Source organism: Lotus japonicus, chromosome 1 (assembly GCF_012489685.1).
Source record: "Lotus japonicus ecotype B-129 chromosome 1, LjGifu_v1.2".
Taxonomy (NCBI): Eukaryota; Viridiplantae; Streptophyta; class Magnoliopsida; order Fabales; family Fabaceae; genus Lotus; species Lotus japonicus.
In genome coordinates, this window is record NC_080041.1 from 132,968,379 (window position 1) to 132,981,926 (window position 13,548).

At 36.5% G+C, this 13,548-nt stretch overlaps 1 protein-coding gene across 1 annotated transcript; it reads right to left on the reverse strand.

Annotated features, from left to right (window-relative positions):
* Positions 1-2,724: 2,724 nt before the first annotated feature.
* LOC130731012 (boron transporter 1-like) lies at positions 2,725-7,149 on the reverse strand. The gene is made up of 12 exons (XM_057583190.1): positions 6,605-7,149; positions 6,285-6,367; positions 5,936-6,128; positions 5,692-5,830; positions 5,432-5,597; positions 5,086-5,252; positions 4,827-5,000; positions 4,637-4,732; positions 4,403-4,540; positions 3,991-4,316; positions 3,523-3,790; positions 2,725-3,286 (listed from the first exon to the last, which is right to left on the reverse strand). Exons 1-12 carry the CDS (start codon positions 6,706-6,708, stop codon positions 2,969-2,971), a joined length of 2,172 nt encoding a protein of 723 aa, XP_057439173.1. The 5' UTR covers positions 6,709-7,149; the 3' UTR covers positions 2,725-2,968.
* Between the last annotated feature and the right edge of the window lie 6,399 nt (positions 7,150-13,548).

A 13,548-nucleotide genomic window follows, 5' to 3' on the forward strand; every position in this document is an offset into this window, starting at 1 on the left:
TCTTCACCATTGTTTCTTCTCTAAAAAAAAGAAAAATTTCATTTTTTCTATACATGTGAGATATTTGATATTAAAGTGTTGCAAAATCTCTCAATGATTCATTCATTGTGTTTCATGTTCTATTGTTCATAATTTTTTGTTTATTTTGCAGCATAAAACTATTATAAATGATTTCGCAACTCAAAAACTAGAAGGTTAATATAAAAAATTAATTTATATAATATGTTAGGTCTCTTTAAGATTCTTGTCAAAACAAAATCGATCACTTTAATATTTTCACCTAAGGCCCCAAAATCTCTATACACGACCCTGATTCTTCGTATATAAGGGATGCATGAATCTGCCCTGTATTATTACATACATCCTGTAATTGAGTTACACAGCCAGTATCAACGGTTCAAAGCTGTTTTGTTCATATATGTGACAAGTTGAATATGCGTTTTTAGGTGGTGGCTTGGACGGGTCCGATCGAGAGCTACACTACAACATTGTGCGGCCAAGAATGGTGACAGGGTCACTTTCAAATGATTGCTGAAAACTTTCACACTCTCCGCAAAGCCTCTTGTAGTGGTTCATGGTCAACTTGTGTGTCACTTCTCGAATATATAGTCTCAATTCCTCACCACAATATTAGATGATGTAAACCCATTTCTGTTGTCTTTCTTAACCTGATTTCACATTATTATTTTGGAGCTTTTAGCTGATTTGGACTCAAACGACAGGGATCTCAATTGGAATCATAAGATAGGTATGCATGATATTTAAGCAATATGAATGAATATAGTAGAATACCACACAATCTCACCACTACTCACACTCACTTACACACTCACTCTCACTTTCACTTTGTTTATGTAATTGAGAGTGGGAGCCACCTCTTGTTTCTTTTCATTTGGATATGTGGAGGGAAAGAAATTAATCGATTATTCTAGCTCACCGTTGCTTCTATACTTTTCTAAAAGCCCCTTTTTCAGGTAAACTCGGTTGCCAAGTGCGGTGTTGTTTTCATGTTGTAATGATAGTCATTTGACCACGAATAAGGGGGATGAATATAATCTTGTTGGTTTCAGGACACTAAGGTTTATCCACAAGCACACAGATGGCATTAGCTAGGTTTAATCACATTAGAATAACATATGAATATTGTGTGGCAATTAACACGTACTTGTATATTATTGCAAAGTGTAAAGTAATGTCCAACCCCTTCAAAGAAAATTGTACGTACATGATCATATATATTCTTAAGGCTTTGATTGAGAGTTTTTGAGGGAGGGAAGGAGAAGGCTTTGAGGGGAAGGAACGGGAGAGGAAGAGAGGGGAAGGGTGTTGGAGAGCCCATGGGTCAACACCCAAGACTACCAAGAGATTTAGGAGCCACATTTTTACCCAAAACCTTAAGGCGTTAGATATATGAGTCATATCTTTTATAAAATTTTCATCTCACTCATATTTAAACAATGTGAGACTCCAACTCATTTTTGAATTCTCAACCAATGGATGGTAAATCATCTCCTCGTGCCTGTGAAAGTTCAAAATTTCCCTAAAAGCCTCAATTTAGGAGAACTGTACAAAATGACTAGAGGATGGCCTTGACTTGGTTTTGAAGGATTTTCGAAAATATGAAAATCCCTCAAAACTTCTTCCCTTCTTAAAAAACACTTAAACAAGGAGATGACTTCTTATAAGCCTCATATTTTGCTTCATTCCCTTGCAAAATTTCATATGGTCGCGCTAGATAAAATAGTATGACCTAAGGCGAACTTTATGATCTAGTACCAGGCTATAAAGAAGACTAGAATAATCTAGTAAATAGGTTGGTTGGACAAAATCCTATAACGGAACACTACAACCATTTATCCTTTCACCTACAAATTATATGTTTGTGTACATTACTGACGATTTTTAGACGCTTTTATGAGTTTGGAGATTGATATCTCACTAAGCCATTAAGTACTATGAACCATCCAATTATTGTATAAACCATAGTACGAATTTGGACCGTTCGGGTGTTGACATGATGAGACACCTAAAGGAGGCCACGACCCAAAACAGACATGAGGAGCGAAGTCAATTACCCACCACACCTGTAACAAGGCCTCGCCGCCAAGGCTTCTTGGCTCCGAACCTTGGGGGATGTGAGCCATTATGGAGTTGGGCTGACCAAGTCACTTGTCTTACATTAGGATTCACGCCGGCTTATCGACTATTTAATGTCGTTGGTCAGCCGTCCCCCGGAGAAAAGCATCCAGATAAATTCCCTCTTGCCTCGTCATTAGGTCCCCTGATTATGTGCTATTTGTGATCCCCACTCCCCCTCTTAATGTAACTCCTTGATTCTCATCCTTCCCCCATTGAGGTTGCTATGCTCTCCACTCCACCACTTTTAATTGTAAACATGGGAGACCTCGATTTTATAAGGAGCTCCCTCAGATCGTAATAAGACATGTTCATTTTACCAAGGAATAAGACATGTTCATTTTACTACGGAATTCTAGAACATTGCTGGCTGACTTACCTACTTTTTTGATCATGAGCAGAATTCGCCCAACACTTAAATCGTATGAACAATTATTGTTTCCTCTAGAATTTGTGCGGACCTCAAAGGTCAACCCCTGGCCAACCTCTAATTTCATTAGATTCCTTCAATAAATTCATCAAAGAGTATCTAGGTCTTTCTAAACGTGATGATGAAAACGTTTGCCCAAGTAGTAGTACTCATCAAACTAATAAAGACTCAAACTAGAGTCACAATTTATTAAAACAAACCTGTGATGATGATATACATTTGCACAAAAATATAACAAACATTCACTTATACAATTGACATATATAGGAGGCGCCACACTTTTTTTACAACCTTGCCAAGCAAAATTATTGTAGAAACAAACTAAAATGGAAAATTAACAAATAAATAAGCCTCCTAATCATTCTAATGCACAACACTATAATCTTTCTCAAGTTTGATTAATTATTTTTTGTCCTGCTTCTGTTTTGAATCAGGATCAAGAGGACTTCTTCCAAGACTTGATAATCTCACTTCTCTGGCCTTTGGACTAGGACCTCTTGCACCAGAACGAGGACTTTGCTCAGTTGTGAACTCACCCATGCGTGAATTAAAAGAGAGATTCGGGCTCAAATGGCTTTTAGTTTCATTTCCTGGTGTTGGAGTGGAGCTTGTGATCCTTGGGCTGCTTGTGTGCCTAAACTCACCGCGGCTTCTAGTGATAACTTCATCTAGGATCTCACTTTCTCCAATATGAGAAGCACCACCTCCAAATTCTGATTGCTGTTATGACATAAGACACCATAGAAGTATAACCATTAGTGTACATAAAAATTGACTCAAACGTGAATCATAACGTTAGGCTTATAGCATGTTTGGTTTGCCGGTTCAGAGTCTGATAAGTCATAATCTCTTCTGATAAGAAACTACAAAAAGTAGCTTCTGGGTTTTCCGTGCTTTGAATTGTGTGTTACCCCAAATCCAAACACGCTATAAGCTAGTTAGATGAGAAATCTTACCGCGGCAATGTTAAATGGTAAAGCAGTTTGCTCTTCATACTCTGCTGCATCCAAGTCCTGAAGGTGTGCCCCTTTGAAAAACTTGGGGAGGAAGTACTGTCTTACTGGAACTAAGAGCATGATCAACAAAGGGAACATGACCCCCGCGATAGGAACCCAAGTTAGTCCAAAACATCCTAGAAGATAAACGGTTTGGAAAATGGTGAATGCTGCTATTGTCTTGAAAGGGACTGTTTCCACAAAAGTAGCATGATAATCCTCAAGCACCCTGCAATAGACATGTTCATTAATATTGGCGTGAAGAAGATGATTGATAGCATGTTTGGAAATTCTTCTACAATTGATTACGAAGCCAGAATCATTTATGAGAAGAAGCTTGTATGAGTAGCTTGCGCCAGAAGTGACTATGAGGAAAATTCAGTTTATCCAAACATACTATGAATTAAAAGTGAAAGAATGTTTATTTACTTGTATCTTCTGCTTGGTGCAGTGAAGAGTAACAGGATCCTTTCCCAAAACTGATTTCCTGGCAAACTTTCAATGGCCATGAATGCAAAGTAGCCCCAAAGTACTGAAGTAGGAATCCTCTTGAGGATTGGCATGGCTGCAACACACCCTCCAACCATCACTGATTGAAGCAAGTTACTCACACGCTGCTCCTTCACCTCAACCGGTAGCAGGTCGTCGATTTCTTTCTCAACATCAAACATAGTCTCGTCTATCGGGGCGTCCATGTTTCCCATGCTGGTAGCAGCTTGAATGGTTGTTTCTTTCAGTTCTTTTAGTCCCTGTGCCTGAGTAGCTTATGAGTGTCAGAATTGATTCTGGGGAGAAATAAGCTTATCAAAACATGCTAAAAGAAGATTTAGTGTAGACTTACTCTTGCAGAGGGGTCCTGGTAAATAAGAGGTGTCTGCATTTGATGATAGGCTTCTTGCATATTCCCATATAACTGTCCTAAACTAGCATTCTTTCCAATACTTTTTCGCGCTGTTACCACTAGTCTGTTCCGAAGCAACTGTGACACCATTGCTCATTTTTAGTGAGACATGTTCATATTAATAGCAAGTTAATTAGGGAGAAAATGACTAGAAGACCAAGTAGCTTGATTTACCTGATGTTTTAGAGTTGCTAGACTCTTGGTGTGCATTGGGGACTGTGGTATGACTCCATTTGAAGGAGGAATTCCAATAAGGCCACACATTAAGGTCTTCCATTAAGAGAGATGAAAATGATCATTAGAAAAAGTATTGAGTACGAAACACATTCAAGTTCAATGAAGAAACATGAAGAACTTTGCATACCAAAAATCCCAAAAGGAGCAAGTCATAGTGGTAAGAAGATGGCTTTCTCAAATTGAACTCTTTCTGCTGGGCAAGCTGGGATGCCACACTGTGGTCAAAGTAATAGAGCACTGCAATCATGGTTGCTGGAATAAATGCTCCAATTATGTAGACAACAGGAACATGGATCATATCCTGTTCAGAACAAGTAAGAACAATGATTATTTTCTTCTTTTTACTAGCAAACCATGTGCAATTAGAGAACTTGTAATTTACATGCCTTAATAACAGTCCAATTCTCATATGCACCCGGTGACCAAGGATTTGGGCTGAAGAGGCGCCTTGGGATACCATTTGGAACACTTTTAGATGGCATGTAGGACACACCAGTCCAAACTAGGACCATAAGAGGCACACCATAGTCAGCTATTAGGCTGCGAAGCCAACCTGTAATGATAAAACTCAAGTTATTTTCGTAGGATCTTAGAATTCGGATTACACCTAACTCTACTCAGAAAACTAGCTCAGGCTGAGGACTTCTCTATCCTATATATAAACTCGTTTGGCCATATCTCTAGTCAATGTTAGATAAAATGCGAACACATTAACATATGTGTAACACTTACCACTACCATAACGCCATGACCTTGCCTTTCTACTTCTTAATGCAGTGAAGAGAAGGCCAAAAGAAAGGACTAAAGCAAACATTCCATTAGAAAATCTCCATGAAGGTATAAACTCAATTGATTTTGGATCTTCTCTTTCCGGTATGCGAAACTCATCCACTAGTCCCTGGACAACGATGTCAGTATAGCATGTTACTTAAATTTGGTCATAGTGTGTCACTATATCATGTCAAAGCTAAGCTTTTTATAACTGTTCTTACTTTGATAGCTTGCTGCATGAAGAGCATTGCAATAAGCATGCCAAACAACTCTCCTGCAATTCGCGTAAACCTGTTGATTATGGAGCAAGCTCCTAAGATGGCCAGTAAGAATAGCAACAGTGCAGTCCACACACATACCCTACAAAAACAAATTATAAAAGAAAATTAGGACAAAGTTATACTAAGAAACATTTGCATCAGGGTTTCAATATGGAGAGTAAAATCAAAAGAAAAACTTATTCACCATCCTGTCCATGCCAGAAATTTTTCCCGGCCCAACTCTGGTCTCTCTTTAGCAAAATTGAACATGAATGTGTACATGATCACTGTAGGCTCTGCCACACCTAAAATAAGTAAAGGTTGACCACCAATGATTGAGTGTATGATGCCACATACTGAAGTGGATGCCAAAGTTTGAACAGCTGTTAGAACACCATCTGCAAGTGCAAAACAACAGCCAAGATATATAAATTCCGAAAAAAAAAAGTATCTTCAGTGTCTGTGTTTGAATTTTCGTTACGTTCACCTAAAGAAAATCCAAATACAAACTATCTTTTAAGATAAGAATGTGCTGAAGTTAGAATATTCAGTACCAGTATCTCTTTCTAGTTGTTCACCAAAAGAAATGACAGGTATTGCAGAAGCAAAAAATATGTATGTGGTGGGGGCCAAAATCCTGTAAAAAGCAAAAATGTGTACACAGTTATAAGCAAATTTTCAAATGCCATTGGTTGATGCGTAGAAACTAAAACCTAACATGACATAGAACCTGATTGGATACGGACGAAAGAACACTTATTGAGGCTTATCTACAAGAAAAAGCACTAGATAAGCTCCAATAAGTGTTTTTCATTTGTATCGAAACGGGTTCTTAATTAGGCCCCTAATGGACAAACAGTTTTGAAGCATATACCTTAGGCCTGCTTTGATTCCACCAATCCAATCCTGCTTGTAGCACATTAACCTCCCTCTGAGGTCATTCTTGATCCCTTCAAGGGGTACAAATGTTTCTTCCATATCTTTTACCCACCCAAGAAGGTTAAGGGAATCAATATCAGATTTTCAGCCACTTCACTCCTTCTGTAGAGCTACTTGGCTGCCATTGGAACGGGGACAACAAATTCTGCTGGTGAGAAAACAAGTATAGTTTACATGATTTTCTTGTTTTCTGTTTTACTCTGGGTGTCAGATGAATCAACAAGGCTCAAATCACAAGCAAACTGAGAAAAGGGAAGGAAGATTGAAGAATGTGAGGATGAATTGGAGCCTGGAGGCTTCAAGAGACATGTGGGAGAATGAGAGTTTCAAGTTTCAATGCTTGTGAATGTGCCAAGAAGCCAGCGGTGCCAAAAGCAATTAGCAGCAGTTGTGATAGATGCTCTTGTTGGTCAGCACCACCAAAATAGCACTTGTTGTATCCTTCTGGAGTGCTTCCTAATAACAAGAATGTGTGGGGAGGGTATTTATAAGCTTTTTAAAAAAAACCAAGCAACTAGGAAATGAATGAAGGTAGATTTGGTGAGGAGGACCATGCAAGTATAATTGAATTGTATATTTTTAGGTGTAGCGTTGTAGTTGCTCACTTTATCATTTAACCATGAGTGCTGACTGTTGGACCTAACTCAGGAGTTCGATCTTCGTCCATGAGAATGAAAATATTTTGTAGTCAGCTATTTAATGCTTAGTACAAGCATTTATAGGGAAGAGATTATTCATTATTATCGTGTGCGCAAGATACCCTTTCTAAAAAAAAACTTGTATTGTATGTTTGTATTATGTCACCGCCTCACTGGTTAGTAAAATGGAATGGAAATACATTATACAAATCAGTCCATTCTTTCCAGCTTCATCATCAATAACCCTTTCATTCTTTTATACCAAAAAGTCAGCATCAACAATAATCCGGACCCACTGAACAACATGTGGGATCGTTCAATCAATAATGCAGAGGGTTCAATAGAACATGCGTAAATTGGATCCTTTAGACAAAATTACTTAACATGTATGGTTTAAGTGTTTTCTTGGTGTTGATACATGATTTCACATGTTTCAATATAGTAACGTAGAAGTTTGAATTTAACACGTTGAGTTTAAAATAAATTGTAGAAGCAAAATCCTGTCACGTAGATGTGGCGGTAAAACAAGTAATCAATAGTAAGTTCATTTGATTTAAAAAACAATATCATTGAGTATGTATTAGAAACGTATTTCGTTGACCATGATGTTGCAACTAATTTTATATCCTCCACCTCCCATCCATTTAGATACATGAACATGCAACTGCTTGCGTCGCGTTGAAGAATTCGTTACACTAGGCACCATGACCTCATTAGTAGAGATTTTGGGGATAATATAAAGTGAATATTAGGCCTTTAAATAAAAGTTTAAACTTATCATGGTTGATGAGGACTTTTCAGTTATTAAAATAAGTAATTGATACTCAGACACTCAAACAGTTAAACACATAGGGTTCAATAGAACAACATGTGGGATCGTTCAATCAATAATGCAGAGGGTTCAATAGAACATGCGTAAATTGGATCCTTTAGACAAAATTACTTAACATGTATGGTTTAAGTGTTTTCTTGGTGTTGATACATGATTTCACATGTTTCAATATAGTAACGTAGAAGTTCGAATTTAACATGTTGAGTTTAAAATAAATTGTAAAAGCAAAATCCTGTCAGGTAGATGTGGCGGTAAAACAAGTAATCAATAGTAAGTTCATTTGATTTAAAAAACAATATCATTGAGTGTGTATTAGAAACGTATTTCGTTGACCATGATGTTGCAACTAATTTTATATCCTCCACCTCCCATCCATTTAGATACATGAACATGCAACTGCTTGCGTCGCGTTGAAGAATTCGTTACACTAGGCACCATGACCTCATTAGTAGAGATTTTGGGGATAATATAAAGTGAATATTAGGCCTTTAAATAAAAGTTTAAACTTATCATGGTTGATGAGGACTTTTCAGTTATTAAAATAAGTAATTGATACTCAGACACTCAAACAGTTAAACACATTGCAAAATTATTTTTTCTTTTTGGTAAGCCCATCATAAACATATTATTTTTATTTTTTATTTTTATTTATTATCAATCACTTCACTATATCTATGCCTTCTGTTTCTTATATTATTTTGTCGCTCTGTATATCTACATTATGTGGATGTCAATGAATATTTTCTTTTACATATAACATTGTATTTTAAGGGGAAAATATCACCCACATTCTCTGCAAAAGGAGAGAAAAAAACATTGGCCATTAACATTTCAATTTTGCAGAATATTCTTGGAGTTCTAAGAGTATCTCCAAGTGTAAGGATCTACATTAGTTCCATAAGTATTAATAGTAATTTATAATTGATAAATGGCCCCATTATAACACCGGTGGTGTCAGTCGTGCTGTTTTGGTGTCGTGTCACATAGCATTGTTGTAGTGAAAACTGAAAATTGTTGGAAAAAAATGTGTTAAATAAAATGTGTTGGTTCTTATACAGTTTTGCATCTCATGCAAAAGAACTCTCAAGAAAAGTGTTATATAATTATCTTCGGTTGCTTTTCTTGCTAACTAATTTTCCACCACCAATCTTGTTAAGCAGAGATTGCTTAATAAAAATAAGCCAAACAAACAACCGCGAGATGCTCTAAAATCTCTTTATTAGCTTTTGTCACGAAAAGATGTGTATTTATATCACTTTCTCGCGCTGTCTAGTAACCTCACTAGCAAAAGTTATATTTATTTTGTTGATTTAGAGTGTTGCGCATTATGGTTCAGAATCTGATAGTTTTGTAATCAATGATACAAGTCGAACTAATATTATACATATAAAGAAGCAATAAATGTACCTCTAGTAAAGCATTACATAACAAACCTTGTATTATTGTTTATTATGTGCAAGGACATATATTTATGAAATCAAACTAGCATTTCAATACACTTTGAATCTCATGTCGATGATTATAGAAAATAAATCGCATGGCATTATTGCTCTCATGAGTCTCTCACCTAACTAAATAACTTAATTGGGGAAGGTTCGTATGATCACAAAACTTGTAGGAGAAAGCAGTTTTTTTTCCATTATAAACTGGTGCTAGCCTTGAAATGATTTTGTCGAGCACAAAACTTTATTATTACTCATAATTAAATATTTGAAAGGCAAAAAAGGGACAATAGACCTGCTAATAAAGGCAATAGAAGTGTTTAATATGAAGTTCACAACCATTGACAAAGTGGTAGGTGTATATTCGATTGTGAATATATGGTGATTAATTTATACGTGTATCTTTTTTTTGGTTACAAGGTGTTAACTACAAGTTTAAATAATTTCGACTTATAAAGAGTTCGACTGTGAATAATAGAAGTCGAAAGCTTGAAGGCTTAGACATGTAAATTAAGTGTCAGACGACATCGACAATTGTATTTTCGACATGCGGTTTGGACTTCGAGATGCAATAAAAGTTGGTGTTAAGAGCTGGTTATTGACGATATGACGTAGGAAGGACACGTGCAGGACGAGAAGACACGTGTAAGATGAAAGGGTGCTTCAGAGGACACTTGTAATGATCTTGTTAGTAGACCGTTACAAAGCAGTTACATTATAGGTCTATAAATAGAAGATTATTACGTAGAATAGGGGGTTCACGAATACTTACTCGAATGTACTCAAAAAGCTTACAGTCGAACGCAATGACTACAAGCAAACTTAGAGGAAAAATGTAGGAATTTCTTGCAACTCTTGTATTTTTAGATTCAATTGTTATAGAGAAAGTTTCAATACTTGTTTATTTATTTCAGCCGAATTTATTTGTTTTATTCACATTTCTTATTAAATTTTCTTAGTTTTTGTTAATTGATATTCAAAATAATTTTCACCAAAAAACCTAAGAGGACTCGAATCCAGTCCCTAGATTGATCTTTGGATTCTCTATTTGTTTTACTAAAATTTGGTGTAAACAAATTGGTTGGATTATCTATTTGTTTTACTAAAATTTGGTGTAAACACAAGGCGGGTGGAAAAAACCTACAAAACTTCTAGGAATCACAGTTCCACACATATCGTAAAATAGATGATTAATACATTCAGAAGTTGGGTGGCCCAACTGGGCCAAGTGCGCCAACGAGTACGCGACCCGGTTTCCCTCCCTCCACGTGTGGGAGATCTTCACTTGCCAGTCCTTGCTTAGAAGCTCTTGGATCGCGTTCTCCAAAGCAGCACAAGAGTGTTGAGGAGGGCAAAGCTTTAGTATAGCCAAAACTGCCAGCAACGAGTCACTCTCAACCCAAAGAGGGTTAATTTTTCTTTCCCACGCTATCTCAAGCGCAGTGAGGATTGCCCAGAGCCCTGCCATGAGAATGGGTACGCTACCTAGATTTCTGGTAAAGCCTAATTGCCACTGCACCCTGCTATTTCGATACACCCCACTGCAAGCCACGTTCCTCCCTGTGTTGACCATTGACCCATCCACATCACACTTGAATCAACCTTCATCCGGGGTATGTCATTTGATCTGAAGCGGATCACCGTATCTTTCGATTGTGAATTGAATTTGAAGCATGGACAATACACAAACACACTTACATAACTCATTTTCAAGCACTATATGTTTTCTTACATTGAAAAAACACCAATACCCAATAATGGATGTTCCAATTAATCTGGCATTAGTGCAAAATGGCAAAAATGATGAAGGCTCGGTTTGGTGGATACAATACCCACACGAATGGCAACTCAAGTAAAACGAGTACCGTCTCCTACTCTATGGGCTTGGTCGACCTTACCAAGTTCTTGCTGAACCAGGCTGGAAAGCATGTTGCTTGAAATTTCTTCTTTATTTGGAGGCCCCTCAAATAGTCATAGCAATAGTGCAATGTGTATCTTAATTTAGAAGCTATTGGTGACTCAACAGTTGAAAGCATGCATGCGCCCAGAAAAATCAAATTAATAAAAATGTTAGAAATCAACTTAATATGAAACTGATTTGTGAGCCACCCGCACAGACACAGTTTCGACATTTACGGGTTTTAGCAGAAAAAATACAATATGGAAATATCGGGACCGGATTTTAGTTCCCGGAATATAGTTTGAAAAATGCATTCCGGTAATTAGCTCTCGCTATAGGTTTTTGTGGCAATACACATATTAGAATTCTTAATAGCATAAAATGATCCATATAGTTGATCTCACTTAGTGATATAAGACTTTTATTATTGTTATTGTTGTTACCGTTGGACATTTCAGACGTTCTAAAACCCCTATATCACAGCCCGATGGGTGCTTATCATCAGGGGCGTATACAGGATTTTCTTGTTGGGGGGCGAAATATAAGACTAAAAAAATCTTCATTGAATATTATATAAATTTTAAATTATAAAAGATTATTTAAATACAACTCTTCGTTCTTTCATAGTACTGAATTTACCTATTATTGTATCATCATAAAAAATTTCAGCAATTTCTCTCTCGATATATACAACTAATAAATTTTTTAGAAGATCATCTTCAATTTTATTGCAAATTAAGCCGAAGTCTTAACAACTTTCCTTGCATAAAAAGATTGCTCTGTAGATGCTGTTGAAACAAGAAATGTCAAAATAAGACGTAGCAATCTATCAACAAGTGAAAATATTATTGTTTTTCCAGTTTCAACTAACTTCTGGTAAAACACAGATAAACGGATAAACTCCGGAAATATCAAATTTCTCTGTTCTAGCTCGAAAAAATCATCTGCATAAAACTTCTCTACAAGCTTACAGATTTTCTCATTACCAAATGATTTAAAATTTTCCTTATGATCTAAAGCCGAACTAAGTATGAGAAGTTACGCTGCCTCTACATTAAATCTTCTATTCATATAGATGCAAATCAATTGCAGAATAAAATATAGATATTTATAATGATGTTCTATATCTTCATCTTGTTTCTTATGACGACCATTACCCATAAAATAAGGGGCTCTCATGTTAGGAACTTCAACTTGATGAGCATCACAAAATGTTATAACATCTTCTATGTAAAAATACCTATAATCGGTGAACATTTCAAAATTCTTGGGGGGGGTGATGGCCCCACCAGCCCCTACCTACATACGCCCATGGTTACCATATTGTTTTATGCTTGGCTTATATTTGGAGGGTGATTGATTCGTCGTGCAAGACAAAAACTAGTGCTCAGCCTTGTCCAATTTCTGTCATGAGCTTTAATATTTCAGAGCATGAATTTAGTCGTCCAATGACTTTTATCTCAAAAGCTAAAAGCAGACTAGCAGAAACAGAGTGAGGAGTAAATGTATTTATACAAATACTTTTTTAGAACTTTGTAAAACAACAAAGGCTAAAAAGAGAAGTGGAATATGGGATGCAAAAAAAGAAAGGAAAAATACTTCTAAAAAATGTGGTGTAAGATTCATGTATGAACTTCATGACTAAGATGTATCATTCATATATTATGTTCATTGCTTACACATATCATGCTAACTTAGTCAACAAAATCGCTTCGCTAGTCAACGATTTATCATAGTTAATGTGAGATTTTAACACTAACTGATCCGTAGAAGCGAAGAATCTATCTCCGGATGGATATACCAAGCGAGACTTGTGTACAAAAACGGATATTCTTTTTTTTCCGAATGTGTATTTTTTTTTTGCCTTTCCAATTATTTGATGATCAGTGATGAGACTAGCTAACAATTTTTCAGACCAATTTTGGAAGAAGCCAAAAAAAATCCTTCCTTGGACAAAGGTAACACCTCACACCTATAGCAATTAGTCCAGGACCCCCCCACTTCCCAGTGTTTTGATATGAATTATCATGCCAATTGTTCGTAGTGATGCACTTCAACGAGAAACCA

Bases quoted from the DNA above. Each gene is read 5' to 3' on its own strand.
- LOC130731012 (XM_057583190.1), bottom strand. From the start codon at position 6,708: ATGGAAGAAACATTTGTACCCCTTGAAGGGATCAAGAATGACCTCAGA. The intron at 5,598-5,691 runs GTAAGAACAGTT...ATCGTTGTCCAG, and splicing joins TCATGCAGCAAGCTATCAAA to GGACTAGTGGATGAGTTTCG. The intron at 5,253-5,431 runs GTAAGTGTTACA...TTATCATTACAG, and splicing joins GTCATGGCGTTATGGTAGTG to GTTGGCTTCGCAGCCTAATA.